Raw genomic sequence first — 22,110 nt, 5'->3', positions numbered from 1 at the left:
TCCTGTGTGGTGAAATAAGTGGATGCAGTGTTCCACCACCTAAGAGCTGGTCCCTTCATTTTCTGAGTAGCAAAGATCACCTTCTCTTCTTCAGTACACTGAATAGCTTGAAACACCCTCTCCATACCAGCTAACCAATCATGAGCCAAGAGTGAGTCAAGTCCACCAACGAACTCCGGAGGATCCATCCTGAAGAAGGCACGAAAATCTGGCCCAGCTGCAGCTTGAGGTACGGGAGCTTGAGTAGGAGGTTGTTGTCCTTGCATGCCTTGCATCATTTGAGCCATCATCTGGTTCTGCTGCATCATCTGCTGCATCATCTGTTGCCAAGGCACGCCTGCACCTCCGGCTGGTTGCTCGGGCTCCACATTCCTTGTTCTGGGCCTTCCGGGACCTCTGCGTTGCTCAGCCATCTCCCTGTCTGTCCTACGCATGGAATCAAGTTGATCAGGCTTAATACCATAAATAAGACATAAGGAATCTTACTGATTATACACATATGAGGCAGAATTGCACTGCATTATGATGTGTCTTAGCAAAGTCGAGGATCGACCTGCTCTGATACCAACTGTAACACCCCACACATATTTGTCTAGAATAATATGCATAAAGTATTATAAATGGTTCATAAGACAACAAGTACATAATGTTGCAGCGGAAAATAGAAGTACACAATTACAAAAGGCGAAGGTATCATGGCCAAAATACAAGTACATCATGTAAGTACATATCCAAAATACATAAACTAGCAAGCATGATAAGAACTAGAAGAATGTCCAAGCATCGCCAAGAGATCTAATCCATCTTTTTCTTACCGCGATCTTGCCTCGAACCACCTGAAAAATAAATAATTGGAATGGGATGAGATTACTAAATCTCAGTGAGTCCACCTATCCTATTAGTCCACTCGGATCTAAAGGGAACATACAAAAATACACGAATCCACCATGGATTCGGGGTTATTCTCACTTCCGGTACAATCACGGAGTAAACAAGCGACTCGTCCACCATTGGACTTGTCTCAAGCAAATACACATTGTATAGCAACCAAGTATGCAAAACCCGCATCCATAACGGGGAATCCAGAAGTACGTTAATACCACTAGACTAAGTTACTAACACACCCTCGGTGGGTTCACCCACACCTATATGTCGAGAGACTTACACAAGCACCCTGCAAGAATGGTTAAACGGGTTCGCACAAGCCTACGTGGCTGCGAGGTGACCTTGCCTAAGAGGCGACACCGTCCCATTAACCATCTGTACGCACGTGGTGTTAACAGCAAGTGTAACACGCCGTCTCGACGCATGAGCCCATCCGGGTAGGAACCTAATGATGTAGTCTACATGGCATCATTAGAGATGGTTTACCTGTTATGCGTAGGCCTACTTAGCCGCATAACGCCATCATACCGAGCACGCGAGTGTGTATACAGCAAGTGAGTAAAACGCCTCTAGGCCCTCACAAGCACACTGCAACGGTAGTTCAGGTATGTGCCTCTGGGATCCAAGATCAGGGCAGTCCCACAGACAACTCAAGGACCCGTGGTCCGAATCGTAACTTAGTACCTGGTCTACTTCGATTCAGCACACGTACATAAACAAGCACTAAAGCATACAAGCACACAAACCCGATTGTTTAACCGAAACAATGGGCATTAATAGAATGATCATAATTCATCATAATATAGCATTCTTATTTCAGCATAACATGGTAGTCAGAAATAATGAACTAATTCAGTCTAATTATACGCAAGTTGCATAGCATCAGTGTCGCACTTTAACTGAAGGTATGTCAGATTCACCGGAAAATAATATTCCAACACCGATACTAATTTTCCTAGATAGTACACTCAATTAGCTTTCTAACGGTATATGGCACGCGTCAATCAGACGTACGAAGCGGGAGATATGAATTTCCCAATTTACTGAATTTTTACCTCTGCGCCCAGTGTAACCGGTTACACCAGGAACCGTAACCGGTTACGGTCACGCAAAATGCCCAGATTCTCAGTTTTTCAACAGCGTAACCGGTTACACTCAAACCCGTAACCGGTTACACTGAACCAGAATCATTTTTCTGCATTTTGGGAGCTCTAAACCAGTCCCAAATAACCTATAGATGATCACCTGCATTACTAACCAGATTTCCACGAATTTAAAACATGCATTGTATTCAGAATCATCAACCAACAAGGATTTAAGGCATTACAACACAATTAGATTCATGGATTCATTAATTGTCACACAATCCCTAAACCCCCAATTAGAACCCCAACATGCAACCCCAAGTTCACTAACTATGAACTCACCTTAGAAGTGAAGGAGATGATGATAACAGAGCTGAAACAAGATGAAGATGATGATGGAATCAAGGTTTTGGGACAGAATCTGCTGCATGCAAGTGAGCTTGGACCAAGTGTTGGAACTTTCTCCTCTTCCTCCCCCTTTTCACGTTTGGTCTCTTCTTCCTCTACTAAACAAAAATTCTGGTTTTTGGAAAGAAGAGAATGGTCAACCAAACATGTCCCAAGTTATATTTAAGGGTGAAAATACCATTATGCCCCTCCTATTGCCACTAATAGGTTTAGTTAACACCATAAACCAATTAGTAGAAATATATATCATATTCATCCATCTTATTTCATACTAATCATATTAGCAAATATAAAGATTGAATAAATATAATATCGGGTATTACAATATCACTGCTGTTCTATAGTCAGATTACTTTGAGTGAGTAAAAATGATTGGTTTTGTTGTATTATTCTAAGTTTACTTTTAAACCTAAACAATTATTAAAGCTAGAATACTGAAAATTGGTTAACAATGAAAGATATATATACTGAGCTTTAGGGTTCATCAACCTATTCATATGCAATTTATTAATTAAAGCATAAGTGAACCATCATTTGAATTATTATCTTCACTTATCCTCAAACTTGAGCTCATGTCTGATGATCAAGTTAGATAATCTTTCACCGTTATGAAATTCGATCTCTCAGATGATGAATATCGATAAGAGTAATAAAACATGATAATTATGAAAACTCGTTCATAATTTCATCTCTGCAAATTATGAATGAATCAACCTAGGACAAAAGTTTGAACCTTTTCTTTCGATCAAAGATTCAACAATAGTTTAACATATAAACAAGGTTCTTATTGATAATAAACTTAAACAATTTGTTCACAGGAATTAATCAATGGTATTGTGTAACACCCTTCTAAACCCCGCGGAAATTAATAAAATAATTCAGAGTAAAACATAAAAATAAGGGTGCCACAATTCAATTTAAAACAAATTATCATAAATCGATTGTCATGCTTCACTTAGGGACAAAATCATCACTTTAACAAAATCATGTTTCTACACAGCGGACATTAATCAACAGACAAGCATACCATCATCTATGCAATATCTCACAAATTACTCCAATAACAACAAAATAGAGTATCATCATAAACTCTAAACTAGCGTTCCCCCAGTGTTACAATATCAGAGCATGACACCGACACTATACTAAACAACTGACTCATGAGCTAATCCTCACCGAGCCGAAAGCCGCTATCCTCAATATGAAAATATCAACAGTAAGGGTGAGTCTCATTCACAATTAACAAATGTTATCGAATCATAAACAATAACACCTCATAGTCACATTATTCATCCAATTTCATTATATTCAGAGTGTCAGGAAGTACTCATCAACATACAACAACAAATAGAATACATTACCAAAAGACAACACCATAATTCATCCAACCAAATCATAACAATTACACCATCATCACATATTATAACATTGGAAAATCTTCCATTCATGTTATAATCATAAGAGTAGCCTAATGCAAATGCAACTATATGCATGTGGTACCAAAATCTGGGATAACCCATCTCACCGATCCACCATCATCAAGGATACGGCGACACCCACTCACTAATTCTACACAATGGGAATTAGCTACCACTGATCCACCATCGTCAAGGATCAGCCACATGATGATTATGAAATGCATGTATCACCCATAACATGCCCATCATCAACATTAAACAACCAAATGTCATAATCATCAACCAACACAATAATCAATAGCCACACACAGCTATGCTATTTCTCAACCATAACAAACATATATTTTACATCAACAATATATGTATATCAATCACCAGGTACAACCACGACATCATCACAGATAAAATATTCATCACACAGTGCAACAACAATAGTACCTCTCACAATCGTGTACCAAGTACAACAAATCAACCCAACAACAACAGAGCATTTACATCATCATTCATCAAAACACATGATAACCATATTTACCATGAACAACATCCATTTGCATAACAAGAAGGAGCAATCACGTTATAACAACCCACATCATTGCATATATTCAATTATGCAAACAACAAAGCATTGCACCTCATCAACTATGCAAAACAAGAATAAACCACATTTGAAGAAAATGATACTTTTCAAAATAAAATCAAGTTATTGTTGTTTTATTTATTTCATATGGTAGAGCATTCAATTTAAGGAACAACGTCCAAAACGGCGTCTAAAACGGACTTACGGTTTGAAAGTTACACATCTTTACATGCTTTGCGGCGCGCACCTACCTTCGCGGCGCGAACTAGCAAAAGTCAGAGCTCTCATCGCAATTGACAGCATTACGGGATTTACCCCAAAATCTCCAAAACCCAAACCAAGTTATGTCATGAACCTCAAACACCACCATATCAGCCACATACATGTTATAACACAAATATAACACACAAAGAGGATCATTTAATCATCATAATAATCATATAATCATACAATTCGTCAAATCATACAATTCCCTTCAAAATCATCCCAAAACCCCAATCTAACATATAACCAATTACACAAACAATGCATCTAAATCAGTCCTATTATCTATAATACGATAAAAGATGTTAACCGGAATAGTCCCCCCTTACCTTAGCCAAGGATCTTGATTAGCCCTCTTCCTCTTTTGTTCCTCTTTCACGTATCAGCACTTCTACTCTTCTGCTCCTCTTTCACATCTATTTTCCTTTTTTCCTCAATTCCTTATTTTTATGAAAATAGATTTAATTTAGTAAAAGACCTACTAACATAGCACCCCTCTTTTACTAACATCACACCATAAGCCCAATAGCTCTTATTCCATCATTTTCTAATTAAATCCAAATAAAATACTAAAATTCCAATTATTTAATTTAAATTCAAATTAAATTAATAAAATGAAATTATGGGGTGTTACAACTCTCCCCACTAAAAGAGTTTTCGTCCTCGAAAACATACCTCAAGCAACCAGCTCGTATAAGAGTCCTTCCTCTGACTCTCCAGTTCCCATGTAACATTTCTATCAGTCGATCCTCAAAAATCCATCTGACATAACCAACAGGAAACACATCTCACGCAATTAATTCTCGGCTCTTACGATGCACTTGACCACTCAAGGGAGTACTACTCGTTATACCTCCCAAAGGTTAACAACAATAGTACATCGAGGTACAACTCATACAATATGCCCAATAACTGAATAATATAATTACACAACCCGTGGTATGATCACACCTGATCAACACTGCAGCAATGCATTCCATATACGAACGTACCAACCTGAAACACACTTTCCCATTTGCACGATAAAGTAATACTTACACTTTTCACCAACTGCTTCCTTCAAGAAAACTCAATAATCGTATTCTTCATGCCATTGAATTCAATTATCTGACTTCTCTCAAGTCACTCCATCAACCATCCAACACTTTACATTCTACTTCCGCTACACTACTCCGATTACTCATTACAATCATCTACACCAATTAGATTTCTGAGTTTTACCCGATTCCAACTTTCTTTACTCATTCGTTCAAGAATCATTCTTTACCATTCATGGTACTAATCTACCACTTATCAATACTTACTCGCACTCAAAAACAAATTCCTGAGTTACTACATCTATTAAAACATTCCAACCATCGGAACGAGTACACCCAAGTAGTTATAATCACATTCATCAACCTTAATATACCATCGCTTACAAAATAGCTCAAACTGAGTCTCACTCTTTTCTAAGGATTAAATCAACTTCGTCCTTCATGGAGTATAATTCCTCATTATATCTGGAGTCTACAATATCACCTTAATAACAACACAAAATTATTACAACATCATATAGCATCAACTCTTCGTTTTAATTTCGCCGAATACATACTCGTTAAGTACGTACAACCATAATAACATATTCATCATCTCGGCAATTATTCAAAAGAGTTATAATTCTTCGACACGACATCCTTTCCTCGCCATGTTCTTGTAAATCTACTTCTCGGCTCCAAACCTGCATCAATAGCACCCAAAGTGATTCGGTTTGCTTCACAACTTGAACTAAACTTATAAAGTTCAATTCTTACTGAAAAATCCAAACAATTATCACAATTTGCTTAAGTTGAGAACTGAAACTAGTAATACTAACACATGAAAATACCATAATTTTACTCCTAACAGTGCCTACAATTCTTTCAATATATAAAAATATTTGAATTTATAATATATATTATTATTATTATTATTATTATTATTATTATTATTATTATTATTTGGCTAAATTACAGTTTTTGTCCCCTTATTTTGTTTGATTCACGAAATTAGTCTTCTATTTTAAATTCAAATAGTTTTGGTCCCGCTATTTTAAATTCAAACAGTTTTAGTCATCCTCTCATGTTTTTCCATAAAAAAATCGATGAGATTTTTTGTTTTTTAACTTATATTTTTATTAACACTGTTTAATAATAGGTTTATATACGATAATTTATCATGTTTTACAAGTAATTTGTCATTTAAAAAGTCAAAACATCGTTAATTTTAAGTGCAATACTATGAAAGGGGGATCAAAAATGTTTAAATATTAAATAGGGGGACCAAAAGTGTTTAAATTTAAAATAGGAGGACCAATATCGTGAATTAGGGAAAATAGGGGGACCAAAACTGTAATTAAGCCTTTTTTTGAAATTATTGTCGAAAATATTTAAACCAATAGTAAAGTTGTTCTATTATATATTATTCAATATTTTGATCAATAACTTTATGTTTTCGTTAATATTCAATAATTTGATTAATAACTTCATGTTCCCGTTAATATTCAATATTTTAATTAGTAATTTTACGTTCCAATAAAATATAATATTTTTGATCAATTATTTCATGTTCGCGTTAGTATACAACATTTTGATCAGTAACTTTATGTTGTCGTTAATATTGATTATTTAATCAGTAACTTCATATTCTCGTTAATATTGAATACTTTGATTAGTAACTTCATGCTCCCGTTAATATTCAATAGTTTGATCAATAACGTCATGTTCCCGTTAATATTCAAGATTTAAATTAGTAGATTCATGTTTCCGTTATTATTCAATATTTTGATCACTAACTTCATGTTCCCGTTAATATTTAATATTTTGATGAGTAACTTAATATTCCCGTTAATATTCAATAATTTGACTCATATTCCCGTTAATATTAAATATTTTTATTATCTTGAATAATTATGAATATTAGATTTTCCATATATTACCAACAATTTTTTACATCATTAATATATATTCCGATTTTTCATATATTATTTTGAAAATTTTTGGGTCTAAGCAAATGGGTAAGAGGTTTCACCGGGAATAATTCCATTTGGGTGGATGTGCCCTATTTTTATTCTAAGAATTTTTTTAAGATGTTTCACCGGGAATAATTCATCTTGAGGTTGAACTAAAGAATTCTAATTACGAAAGAGCCTTCACCGGGAAGACGTTCTCAATCCTAGACATAGTCCTATAATATATATACATTTTATTTGTCCTAAGGTTGTTCTCAGACGGAGTTCTAAATAGTGTATATACAGTCTATATTTGACAGGAATTTAATTGAAAACTGTAAATTGAAAGTTGTAAAGCCTAATCTAGATGAAGAGGAGGCCTTTGAAAGATGTATGTATAAAGCCTTACTATCATCTTGGCAACAGTATAAAAAGAAAAAGGGTGTTGGGACTTAGACTCAAGGAGAGGCCCATGTGAAATTGTTTTGAAAACAGATTGAAAGTTTGATTGAAAACAGTTGAAATGTTTTATTTTGAAAACAGAAGAAGTGAAGATGGACACTAGGTCACATAGGTATATGAAGAGTTTCACCGGGAATAATGCCCTTTAATACGAGAAGAAAGTTTTGAAAAACAGATGAGGAATTTGTTTAAAAAAACAGTTTGGAAGATAGAAAGGGGAAGGGATGGGACTTACACTCTTTAATATTCAAGAGGCCCAAAAGATTTATTTACTGTTTATGAGAAACAGTAGAAAAGAAATTGAAGGTATTTTCAAAAAGAAAATGAAAAGGGTTAGGTCTTACACTCTATTAGAGGCCCAAAAGATTTATTGAATGTATTAAAAAAAAGGTTGGGTCTTACACTCTATTAGAGGCCCATGAGATTTACTGTTTATGAAAAATAGTTGAAGAGATGAATGATGAGATGAGGAGAAGAGTTGGGACTTATACTCAAGGAGGCCCAAAAGATTTACTGTTTATGAAAAACAGTTTGATTGAAAATGAAATGAGGGATACAAGGTTTTGTTGTTTGAAAACCTTGATCGTCTATTTAATCGAGTATTGAAAATAGTTTTGAAACTGATAACAGTCAACTTAATTAAGGTAAGGACAAAGCCTATACTTAGTTAAGACCTAAATGGTTAGAATTTTATCACAAAAATATTTACAAGAGATTATATTTTAAAAATCAGAAGAAAACTATATTTTAAAGTATTAAAAAATACTTAAAAACATATGATTTTAAACCTAATTAAAATATATTAAATAAATATTTTTTTTTGAATATTCATAAAATGAATATATTAAATGAGAAACGTGTGAAAAATCAAGTGAAAATGATTTAATTTGATAAGTGAATTAATTGATTAAAGTTGCGAAGAAAATGAAGAAGAAAAGTGGTAAAAAAAATAAGGTTTTGGTCTCACCAAGGTTTTAACTCACGCCCTTGTACCCAATGTTCAAAAGCTCCACCAACTGAACCACGCGCTTGGTTTGTATGATAAACACAACCAAAACATAATATTTCAAAATGACCTGGGAAATTCAAAAATATGCGCGCACCATAGTCGTCTTCTTCCTTGAGCTCAAGGAAATTTGAATTTCTAACTCTCTGGTTTCTCAACCAAATGGTATGATGTAAACATCAATCTTGCTCGTTTTTGGACGAGGAACATGATTATGGGCTCAGAAATTATTTATTCTAAGCGTATCTAAAGAATTTCAGTATGAACACGAAGAACACATAAACCCTAATTTTAAAATTAAATGATGATGAAGATGAATAAATGAATGATGACAGAGGGTTTTTGATCCTCTAATGATGCTGAACAAACTGGTATCGAGATATATCAAAAAGGGTACTTGGATGAGAGTGTTAGAGTTTGAAAAAATACCTCTGAAAATGGAGGTCGATGGCTATGGTGAAGGACTCTCAGCAATGAATTGATGATTGTAAAAGCTTCCTAGTAGCTCAGTGATGCTAACTGAATGCTTATTTCAACTTGAACACTTCAGGCTTGCTCTGCTCAACACCTCTTATTTGAGCTTCAAGTGAACATGGAGAATGATGATTCTGCACTTACAGATGTGTTGCAGGCATCTGGATAGCTCCACTAGGAACATGTTGATGTGCTTAGATTTGATTGACACCCTCTAAATTGTTCTACAGACCTCCAACTGCTTAGTCTCTAAATTGAAAGTGTCTATGGTGTTGCTCCACTTCCAGAAGTGTTCCAGGTGCTTGGATCACTTCTAATGAACCTCCTTGAGATGTTAGAAGGCTTACTTTCAAAAGAAAATCTCTGGTTTGAAGAACTCGATTCTTCTTGCCAAAGAACTTTTGAAAACCATAAGCATGAGGGAGTGAAGGAGAAAGCAAGAATTTTATGTTTCTTTGGTGTGATTAATATTGAGGAAGACACTTCTATTTATAGGCAAAGTGATCAGAGTAGTTGAGGGAGTGAGCTTGCTTAGTGAAGTAATTTTAGTTTCTTAGCCATGAAGAAATTTCAAAAATATCCAAAATGCAATGATGACAATTTGATTCCTCTTGATACCAAGCCATTGCCCTCGATTTAATCTGATCTTTAGGGATCATTTCTGATGCAGAGAAGCCTCTAATTGGCTTAGGAGAAGATTCCTTAATGATTCATCAATATTCCAATTTGTAATGATTACATAATCACATGGTTTTGAAAATTGGGATATTCTTAAATTTTGATCCAACTATGCATTTGATTCCACATGTTCCCTTATGATATCTCATGAAATAATAGGCACCAATTGGTAGAGGCATTGACACAAAATTTGCAAAATTCAAAGTTGGACATGACCTAAAATTTCACTTCAAATGCCCTACTTTAATCAATCACATCTCTTAGCTCATGATGAATTTGAAGATGGTTGAACACAATTTGGAAAGCCCTTAACATGTAATTCAATTCATTAGTTAAAATTTTCTTCAAAATCCCTAAGGAAATTGGTGGAAAAGACCTATAAAGTTTGAAGAAAATTAGACTTTTTTGTGAATTTTGCAAAAGATACCAACTTTGAAGCTCCATATCTCTTTAATGGTTGATCTTTTGCAAAAATGTTAGTTGAGAAAAAGTTGTTTATTGGATCAAAATCTACAACTTTGATGTTGGAAGTTTTTTTTTAGTTTGTACTTGAAATTTTGAGATATTTTCTTCCAAAGTTTTGAAAAAAAACCTTAAAACACTTAGAAAATTTTTCCAAGTATGAAAAGTCAAACTTTGAATTTTTGATTCTCGATTGATTTTCTTGATTTTTCTAGGTCAAATGACTTAAATAACCATATATTGATGATTTTAATCTTCAAAAGTCCATGGTTGACCAAAAATCCAAAAAGTCAAAGGTGATGTTGTACAATTGACTTTTTCAGGTGAATTGTGATTCTGGAGATTTCAGGTGAATCAAGCTATCCTCATCAAATGAATGATATGAGTGGATCACATTGAGGTAATAGAGGACCTTGAGCCATGGTTTGAGTTGTGGAACCATGTCTTGATTAAAAGTCAAATGTCCAGGTGAATTAGGTCAAAAACCCTAATTGTGGGCCAGATGAAATTGATGATTGTGGCTCCTGAATTGAAGTACAATTTCCATTGGATATTGACATACGGATCATTTGAAGATGATTAGGCCCTTTGAATAATTCCCTGGAGCTTTTTAGGGTTTCCCAAATATGGGCCCTGATTTCAGTCCCTGATAGGCTCAAAACCCTAGTTTGGTGATTTGAGCAAGTCTGATTCTTGATGCCTGATGTTTGAACATCATAGGTGGATGGATGAATCACCCTGAGTCCTATGATTGTGTTGAAGATCATTTTCTCACTGATTGATCCTTTGTTTGAACTTCTTGTCCTTTGAAAACCCTAGTCTGAGTACTTGGTGAACAAATGACTACTCTGGGTATTTGTCTTGAGTTAATGAAATAACTGGAGATGTGACATCTCAGGGGGTTCAAAATTAGGGTATGACACCGTCCATTTATGATGCACCCTCACAGCCACCTTCCATAGCTCCTTGCTGTCAGCTACCTTAGATTTTCTCCAAAGGTCTGGCCTAGAAGCGGTGGGAGTGGGAAGAAGAAAACGTCCGTGTTTCAGACGATGGGTTGATGAACATGAGAAGGAAATTATAAATAACTGACGCTTGAAAGATGGAACTGTTTTAATGTAATGGATGTTGGAACTGTTTTGGCAGATGGAATATGGAATAAAAGATGGAACGGTTTTAGAGTAATGGATGTTGGAGTTGTTTTGGCAGATAGAATATGGAATAGAAAGGGTTATGCGAAACTGTCAGTCTTGATGTTGGTAAATCAAGGAGGAGAGTTAATACTTTCCGATTTTACCGTAATGTCCACTTCAAAACTAATTAAAAGGAGAATTTCAGGGATTGTTTTGTCATTTTTTAGGGATAATTATTATTAGTTGCAATATAATTAACAGTGTATATTAATTGTATGATTTTATTAATATTTTGGACCATTGATTTACCCAATACATAGTTTCACACGTGAAACTATTGGGTTTGAGAAGATTTTACTCTATTTTAGTTTCCAATGAAACTATCCAATGCACACTTTTCTTTTGAGTTTCTAATGCAGACTCTTTCTTTTTCTTTTTATACGAAAAACCTAATTCATTGGTCTATTCAACTTTTGTCCTTGCATCCACCATTACTGTCACAAACTCTTCATCATCACATTCCCTCATAAACATCAATCACAAATCAAAAAGAAAAAATTTAAGAAACACAAACAATGGCTTGAAAGTAGAAAAGGAAAGAAGAAAGAAAGGAAAAAAGAAAAGGGAAAGTTCCCAGCATAGTCGATTGAAGTCGCGATCCACCCCTAAGCACTTCCGCCTGAAGCCACTCCGTAGGTAACGTCGGGCCAGTGTGTCCAAACTGTCAGCTTTTCAGATTTGTTGGTAGTCTTTCTAATTCCTTTATTTTTTCGGTTTTATTTTTAGGGTTGTATTTTCTTGTTTGTGTTCATCGCTTTTTTCGTAGGTTTGTTGTTCTTCATTTTATTGTTTATGTTTTTTATTTATATTGTTACTGTTATAAGTGTTAGCGCAACATCGGAGGAGGGTCGAGCGAGGAGCATTGTTAATTTCCGAGACATTCCGCTTGAGCAACACACCTTTGTGGGAGACACACCACTTCTCCACCTAAAACCTTAAGGAGATAGGTGAGTGGGTTCTTCCACTTATATATGCTCAAGTCATCACATGCATATCCAATGTGGGACTATTATCCATACTCACACTTGTTATATTCTCAACACCCCCCCCCCTCAAGTGTGAATCCACAACGCTCCCCCTCCATATGGAAACTCCTCTTCCACATACACTTGTATCCGTCTCTCTTCAACTACAAGTAAGCCGGCCCGTTTCTCGAACCAGGATCTGATACCATTTGTTAGCACAACATCGGAGGAGGGTCGAGCAAGGAGCATTGTTAATTTCCGGGACATTCCGCTTGAGCAACACACCTTTGTGGGAGACACACCACTTCTCCACCTAAGACCTTAAGGTGATAGGTGAGTGGATTCTTCCACTTATATATGCCAAGTCACCACATGCATATTCAATATGAGACTATTATCCATACTCGCACTTGTTATATTCTCAACAATAAGTATTGTTGTTGTTGTCGTTGTTGTTTTTCATCTCTCTTTGTTCCGCATCTCGCCGTTGTTAACGAACCCTACACCTTGAATCATTTTTTAAAATTATGGTTGAATCGTTGATGTGGTCTCCATCGCCATCGAAGTTAATCCCAACCAAATCAAAGTCAAGTTCTTCTATTGAACTTTTTCCCCATTTCAATTTCTTCATGTATAGGTTTAAATTCTGGACTTTTATGTTTGTTTTAACCTCATTTGAAAAGGATTAATTACTATATTAGTTTTAATTATTTCTTTTTATTTGTAACGTTGTTGTTCGATGTTTTAAATATGAGAATACGAGAAATTAGTGGGGTTTTTTGTTTAGCTTAGAAAGTGTATGCTGTGTTTATGTTGTTAATTTTGTTATTTGGTTTTACCATCGTCACCGTTTCAACATTCTCACTGTTACAGTATCGATCTGTTCCACTAGTTTGAAATTATCCCCAACAATTTCTAAAACAAAGGTACGATGTTTTAGATTTTCATTTTTCTTTTCTTAGGTTTTTTATAATTTGTTGAGATTTCCCCAAAATCTAAAACTTTATTTCTTATAAGTTAAACACAACATATGCTTAAGCCGTTTATGAGTTATTTACAATTACATCATTTTTTTATAATTTGTTTCTTTTTTTTTTTGTGTTTTCATATCAATTTTGTTTTTATTGATTTGAACTTATAACCAATTATAAAAGCTATTTTTTTATTGATTTGAACTTATTAACCAGTTATAAAAATTTTGTTTTAGTTGATTACATATGCACATCATAGATGCATAATATCATTGGTTTCCATAGATATATAGGTTTATATTATTAGAACTTTATTATAATATAGTATGATTTAGTTGTTTAAATTATGTCATTATTTTTGTTCCATGCTTCTTTTGAAGCAATCAATGAAAGGTAAATTTTGTATTCTTCACTTTTGATTCGTTGTTATGCTTAAATGAGTAGAGAGAATTCAAATCCATTAGTTATGAATGTGTTTGAACTCTATGTATCAAGTCTTTTTAACATATTATTGATGTTTCTCACTTAGGTTCCGTATCATTGATTGCTTTTTAAGCGGTAAAAAGTTTCATGTTTTAAAATCTTTGTTTTTTTCGGGAGGATGGCTTTTTGATCGGTTAATTAATGAACGCTATCCTTTTGTTAAAATCTCTGCTAGGGTTTTGTTATTTCTTCTCATTTGAGAAGCAAAGTCTATCCTTTTTCCTGGTTTTTTTTGTGTGTGTCTTGTCTGATTTGCGGATCAGTATGGCGAGTCCGAGTTTTGCTAATCTATCCATTGATGATGACGGTGAAGAAGAAGGTTTCTGTTTTGATCTGGAGGAAGAGGTAAGCGAGGTGGCGGATCTACGACTATGTCTAGTTGGGAGATTCCTTTGTGACAAACCGATTCATGTCCGATCCATGAAGAGTAGAATTGCGGATATATGGAGAGTTGTGAAGGGGGTCGCAATCAAGGAAGCATCTGAAGGTTTGTTCCTATTTCAGTTTGAGCATAAACTAGATATGGAAGCAGTAATCAACGGGGGTCTGTGGAGTTTTGATAATCACCTCCTAATCCTGGAACAAGTCAAATTGGGGATTCAAATTGAAAATATACCTCTATTCCATGTTGATTTTTGGATACAAGTCCATAACCTTTCGGCTGGCTTCATGATAGAGAAGGTATGGAAAGCAATGGCTAGTTACATTGGTACGTTAGTGGAATATGGTAAAAATAACAATACGAGTTCCGGCGTCAATATATGAGGATCCGGGTTAAAGTCGACGTGCGGCAACCTTTGAAGCAATCTACTAGAGTCAAAAATAAAGGAGGAGAATGGTGCGTGGTCAATTTTAAATATGAAAAGCTTAGCACATTCTGTTTTGTTTGTGGAATTCTTGGGCACTCAGAACAGAGATGTGAAGTGCGATTTGCTATGGCGGAAGACACAGGTAAAAGAGGGTGGTCCAATGAAATTCGAGCTGAGAATAAAAAATATGGTGCACCAACATCAAGATGGCTTAGGCAAGAACGCACAGAAAGGAATGAAAATTTCAATACTGAAACTACTGGTCAGGCGCGTGAAACACAATCCCCAGAGGAAGCGAGTATGGCTGCGGCAAATGGCAAGATTTCAGAAAATCATGGGCAAATTAATTTTGAGTCAAACAAATCCTTTAAGGCCATTTACTCACCCAATAATTGGTCATTAAATCACAAAGATTCCAACCCCACTAATACAAATCACACGGGTGGAGCAATAAAACTTGGGCATGTGCAACAAAACATTCACCTTTTCCAATTTAATAACCCGACCAAGTCTTCAACCCAATCATTACCCAATCAAATCCTTGTCTCCCAGCTGCCTCCCACCCAAAAACACCTATTAACCAGCCGCCACATAACCGGCCCCACATAAATGACATATCACCAACCAAAGACTTTCCCCCACCCCTAATTAGCGGACAGCATCTCCCCACCCCTAACCCTCAATTATCGTTGACCCCACACCCCAATAGCCACGTTTCCCACACCATCCCCAACCAATCAAAACCTTCCCCCCATGCAAACATGCAACTATCCCTACACCTCACTCCCGATTGCACTGATAACAAAACCACCCCAACAGATAATTCAGCTACAGCAAGCCACACACTCAATGACAACCCCTTTAAATTTAAAACCAAATCAACACATATAAAAGCTGGGCAAGCCAACCTTAAACAACCCCGTTTGCCAAAACTCATCCACCCACAACCTCAAACCACACTGCTCCAACTTCCTTATGATGCACTGAATCTTGACCAAGACAACATTCCTCTTGAACTGAACAAAGAAAATGAACAAGTAGAGAAGAAGAGGAGAAGGGAGTCTGCTCTAATGACGGAAAATAACGGAACCTCATCGCCTGTGCATTTTTTAACGGCAAGTTCTGGCAGTCAGGACTGTCGGGACTAGTGAAAATCTTAAGTTGGAATTGTCGGGGTCTGAGCAGCCCGCGAGCAATTCCTAACTTACGAAAGCTAGCTCATACACACCAGCCTGCCATCATCTTTCTATCAGAAACTCTTGCCAAAACTCGCAAATTGGAAACAATTAGAGTTGGGTTGAAATTCATGGCTTGTTTTGTTATTGACATCGATGGTAGAAGTGGAGGATTGGCGGTACTTTCGAAGAACTCAGATAAATGCGGTGTGTAGAATTTTACACGTAATTTCATCAACATTCATGTCAAAGACGACAACAAAGGAGAGTGGCGGTTAACCTGTTACTACGGTTATCCGGAATGAAACAGAAGAAGACAAGCTTGGGATATGCTGAGGGAAATTAGTGATATGTCTAGTTTGCCTTGGTGTACAATTGGAGATTTTAATGATATGCTCTCTCAGCAAGACAAGCATGGAATCCACCCTCACCCCAACTGGCTTTGCAATGGTTTTCGAGATACTATTAGTGATTGTAATCTTGTCGATATCCCTCTAGAAGGACACCAATATACTTGGGTTAAGAGCCGAGGAACTGACCGTATGGTTGAGGAGAGATTAGATCGTGCTTTAGCTAATACTTCTTGGTTGGAGATGTTTCCGGCAGCTAAGCTAGCTAACCTCATCGCATCGCATTCGGATCATTCTCCTATTCTTCTCTCGTGCGATCCTGCCCTTCAACATCGGCGGCATCATGCTTTTAGATTTGAAAATTACTGGCTAGAAGAAGATGATATAGAAGACGTTGTTCGACAAGGGTGGCAGCAGGAAAGATCATGTGATGTTACGAAACAAATTGCTAATTATGCTAAAGACTTAGAGAAGTGGAATAATAGAAATAGAAGAAGAAAGAAGGAGGAGATAGATCGTCATAAATCAATTATGGAGTCTTACCGCAACAGCCACGACTCAGAAGCGAACTTCCGCTTTCTTGAAGCCCAACGTGAATATGACAAGGCTCTCATTAAGGAGGATCTTTATTGGCGGCAACGAGCTAAGATGCACTGGTACCGAGATGGTGATCGCAACACCCACTTTTTCCATCAATCGGCAACGGCGCGTAGGAACTTTAAGCAAATAAGAATGCTGAAGAATGAAGAGGGTAATGAAGTTGCTGAACATGCAGATTTAAGTAATGTGGCTAGGAGTTATTTTGAATCTCTCTTCACTAAAACAGTAGGAAATTATGATGGTATTCTTAATTTGTTTCAGCAAGTGATTAGTGGGGAAGATAATGAGAAACTTGTCCGCCCTATTAAATAGGAAGAATTATATGAGGCACTTTGTGACATGCATCCTAATAAATCTCCCGGCCCAGACGGGTTTAATCCGGCTTTTTATAAAAAAAATTGGGATCTCTGTGGTAGAGAGATTTGGCTGGCAGCTACTGAATGGCTTTCGAGGGGGTACTTTTCGGCATCCCTTAATGACACCAACATTTGCCTAATTCCGAAATGCTCCAACCCACAAACTATGAAGGATTATCGCCCAATTTCCCTTTGTAATGTGGTGTATAAACTGGTGTCAAAATCTTTAGCCAACAGAATGAAACATTTATTGAATAAATGTGTCACAGAGGAACAGTCAGCTTTTATTGAAGGTAGGTCAATCCTCGATAATGCTATGATCACCTTTGAGGTAATCCATGCGCTTAAAAGACAGACACGAGGTAATAGGGCGAACTTGGCTCTTAAAATAGATATTAGCAAGGCGTATGATAAAGTGGATTGGGGTTTCTTAAGAGGTGTTCTAACTCGTTTGGGTTTTGATGAGAAATGGATCCATTGGATCATGATGTGTGTAACCTCGGTACACTATACTGTTCTCGTTAATTCGGGTCAAGCAGGACCAATTGAACCAGGAAGAGGGCTTAGACAAGGGGACCCACTGTCTCCTTATTTTTTTATCCTTGTTACGGAAGGCCTTTCCAAGCTCATGACAGCATCGGTGGCACGTGAGAAACATGATGAAGGTGATTGAGACTTATGCGGAGGCTTCAGGCCAGGAAATCAATCTGACTAAATCAGAGGTGTTTTTTAGTCGCAATTTATCCAAACCTGCTCAGGAGGATCTAGCCAGTATTATGGGAGTCCGTCATGTGTTAGGAATGGGAAAATATCTAGGCTTACCCTCTATGATTGGGAGAAGTAAGAAGGCTACTTTTGCGTACATTAAGGATCGCATCTGGAATAGGATTAACTCTTGGAAACGGAGATCTCTATCAAAAGCAGGCAAAGAAATTATGATCAAATCTATTCTCCAGGCTATACCATCGTACATTATGAGTTTGTTTATTCTTCCGGAGGCGGTTATTCAGGATATTGAAAGGATGTTGAATGCGTTTTGGTGGGGAGGTGGGAAGGAAGGCGGAGGAATTCGATGGATGTCTTAGGATAGATTAGCGTGCTCTAAAGAAGAAGGAGGTTTAGGATTTCGAGATTTTAAAGCTTTTAACATGGCCATGGTCGCAAAAGAAGGTTGGTCCTTACTATTGAAGCCAGATACTCTCGTCTCTAGAATCCTCAAAGCAAGGTATTTTCCAAATAATTCTTTCTTTGATTCTTCCCTTGGTTATAATCCGAGTTTTGTTTGGAGTATTTGGAAATCCCGTGAGGTTCTAACTCTAGGATGCAGGTGGAGTATTGGGGATGGTAGTCAGCTAAATATTATGCAGGATCCGTGGTTTCGTGGCAGCATTGAAGGTACATTAAGGGGGCCGCAGAAATAGGAGGTTTACCATATGTCTGTTAATAATCTTATGCAAGCCAATGTTAAGCAATGGGATGTTGATATCGTTAGAAATCTTTTTGACGCGTCGGATATGGAGAAAATTCTTCAGGTTCCCTTGTTTGAAGAAGTTACAAAAGATAAAATGATTTGGAAGGATGAGCAGGATGGTGTCTATAGTGTGAGAAAGGGTTATAAACTTTGGCATAACATGGATAGAAGTAAGGAGGTGGTGGGAAGTTCAGAGAATTGGGGGAATGTTTGGAAGATCAAAGCTCCTCCTAGAGTCAAGCACCTTATTTGGAGAATTTGTAAGGGTTTCCTTCCTACTCGAGAGAAACTAAGGAACTGCTTTGTGGAGTGCCCGCTTGACAGCCAGTTTTGTGCTAGTACAATCGAGGATGAGTGGCATCTTTTTCTGACTTGTACAGTTACTAATCAGTGTTGGAGGGCAGCAGGTTTGTCTCACCTTATAGATTCCCGACTACATTCCTTTCAGGATATTAAATCCCTTATTTTTGATATCTGTTCGAAGGAAAGCAAAGAAGTCTCAGGAAGATTTTGAAGGATAGAAAAACACTTAGAAAGGGGGGGGGTTTGAATAAGTGTAGCTTTAAAAACTTGACAGATAAAAATAAATTGCACAGTTATTTTTATCCTGGTTCGTTGTTAACTAAACTACTCCAGTCCACCCCCGCAGAGATGATTTACCTCAACTGAGGATTTAATCCACTAATCGCACGGATTACAATGGTTCTCCACTTAGTCAGCAACTAAGTCTTCCAGAGTCTTCTGATCACACACTGATCACTCCAGGAACAACTGCTTAGATACCCTCTAAGACTTTCTAGAGTATTCTGATCCACACGATCACTCTAGTTACAACCTGCTTAGATACCCTCTAAGACTTCCTAGAGTATTCTGATCCACACGATCACTCTAGTTCCTTACAACTTAATGTAATCAATTCTAAGAGTATTACAATTGCTTCTTAAAAGCTATAATCACAAACTGTGATATTTCTCTTAACGTTTAAGCTTAATCTCACTAATATATTCAACAATGTTCTGATTCAAATCTAGCATGAAGTGATGTTGGTAGAAATTCAAAGCTCTGAAGCTATCCGAGGGAAGCAGAAATCAGAAGCTGTGAATGTTCTAAAGATCCAGAAAACTCAAGCTCTGAAGCTGTCCTAAATGGAAGCAGAAATCAGAAGCTGTGAATGTTCTGAAGATCAAAGAAATTCAAGTTCTGAAGCTGTCCTAAATGGAAGCAGAAATCAGAAGCTGTGAATGTTCTGAAGATCAAAGAAATTCAAGTTCTGAAGCTGTCCTAGATGGAAGCAGGAATCAGAAGCTGTGAGTGTTCTAGGGATCTAAAGAAATTCTAGTTCTGAAGCTGTCCAATGGAAGCAGAAGTCAGAAGCTATGAATTCTCTGAAGACAGAAGCTTATGTGATCGTCTCTACCGAAATAATCAGGGAAGTCTTTTATTAAAGTTCTTCGAGTATTTATTTCAGGGGGGGATTATTTATCTCAGGGGGAGATTGTTAATCTCAGGGGGAGACATATTCATATGCTTATGCTATAGCTGTGTAATTTGTCTTTTGCCGTCTGCTCTTTCTGATCGCAAATTCATATCATTTATATATGTTTTTGTCATCATCAAAAAGGGGGAGATTGTTAGAACAAGATTTGTTCTGATCAATTATCTTAGTTTTGATGATAACAATAATATGAATTTTGCTTAAGATAATATGGTACTCTAATCCAATGCAATTTCCTTTTCAGGAAATATATAAAGAGTATGCATAATTCAGCGCTCAGAAGCTTTGTCTCAAAGGGTTCAGCATGCAACATCAGAACATGGTCTGGCAAGACATCAGAAGATGGTCGAAGCAGAATCAGAACATGGGTCTATGGAAGCATCAGAAGAACATGAGATCAGAAGCACTGAAGTTCTGATGGTATCACGCACAGAAGCACTTCAAGGTCAGAAGATCAGAAGATGCTTTGCACCAAGCTGTTTGACTCTGATGATTTGTACAGTTACTAATCAGTGTTGGAGGGTAGCAGGTTTGTCTCACCTTATAGATTCCCGACTACATTCCTTTCAGGATATTAAATCCCTTATTTTTGATATCTGTTCGAAGGAAAGCAAAGAAGTCTCAGGAAGATTTTGAAGGATAGAAAAACACTTAGAAAGGGGGGGGTTTGAATAAGTGTAGCTTTAAAAACTTGACAGATAAAAATAAATTGCACAGTTATTTTTATCCTGGTTCGTTGTTAACTAAACTACTCCAGTCCACCCCTGCAGAGATGATTTACCTCAACTGAGGATTTAATCCACTAATCGCACGGATTACAATGGTTCTCCACTTAGTCAGCAACTAAGTCTTCCAGAGTCTTCTGATCACACACTGATCACTCCAGGAACAACTGCTTAGATACCCTCTAAGACTTTCTAGAGTATTCTGATCCACACGATCACTCTAGTTACAACCTGCTTAGATACCCTCTAAGACTTCCTAGAGTATTCTGATCCACACGATCACTCTAGTTCCTTACAACTTAATGTAATCAATTCTAAGAGTATTACAATTGCTTCTTAAAAGCTATAATCACAAACTGTGATATTTCTCTTAACGTTTAAGCTTAATCTCACTAATATATTACAACAGCAATGTAGTGAGCTTTGATGAAGATGAAGATTCTGAGCTTTGAGTAGAACAGAGTTTCAGCAAGTTAATATGAGTTGTTTTGTTCAGAATCGTTAACCTTGCTTCTCATCAGAACTTCATATTTATAGGCGTTGGAGAAGATGACCGTTGAGTGCATTTAATGCTTTGCGTGTTCCGTACAGCATCGCATTTAATGTTATACGCTTTTGTCAACTACCTCGAGCCTTGTTCACGCTGTGTCTACTGACGTTGCCTTTAATAGCTTTTAACGTTCCTTTTGTCAGTCAGCGTAGCTTGCCACTTGTACTTCCTTCTGATCTGATGTTTGTGAATACAACGTTTGAATATCATCAGAGTCAAACAGCTTGGTGCAAAGCATCTTCTGATCTTCTGACCTTGAAGTGCTTCTGTGCGTGATACC

General features: G+C 36.7%; 2 protein-coding genes across 2 annotated transcripts; both read left to right on the top strand.

The window, feature by feature from the left end:
* The first annotated feature begins 14,563 nt into the window (after window positions 1–14,563).
* Window positions 14,564–15,064, top strand: LOC131597597 (uncharacterized). Its single transcript, XM_058870286.1, has one exon. The coding sequence runs from the start codon at window positions 14,564–14,566 to the stop codon at window positions 15,062–15,064; it is 501 nt and encodes a 166-aa protein (XP_058726269.1).
* A 1,569-nt stretch (window positions 15,065–16,633) lies between these two features.
* Window positions 16,634–17,545, top strand: LOC131597596 (uncharacterized). Its single transcript, XM_058870285.1, has one exon. The coding sequence runs from the start codon at window positions 16,634–16,636 to the stop codon at window positions 17,543–17,545; it is 912 nt and encodes a 303-aa protein (XP_058726268.1).
* Window positions 17,546–22,110: the final 4,565 nt, after the last annotated feature.

The sequence above is a fragment of the Vicia villosa genome, linkage group LG4 (assembly GCF_029867415.1).
Source record: "Vicia villosa cultivar HV-30 ecotype Madison, WI linkage group LG4, Vvil1.0, whole genome shotgun sequence".
NCBI lineage: Eukaryota > Viridiplantae > Streptophyta > Magnoliopsida > Fabales > Fabaceae > Vicia > Vicia villosa.
Note: the sequence above shows the minus strand (reverse complement) of the source record. Positions and strands in the feature narration are given on the sequence as shown.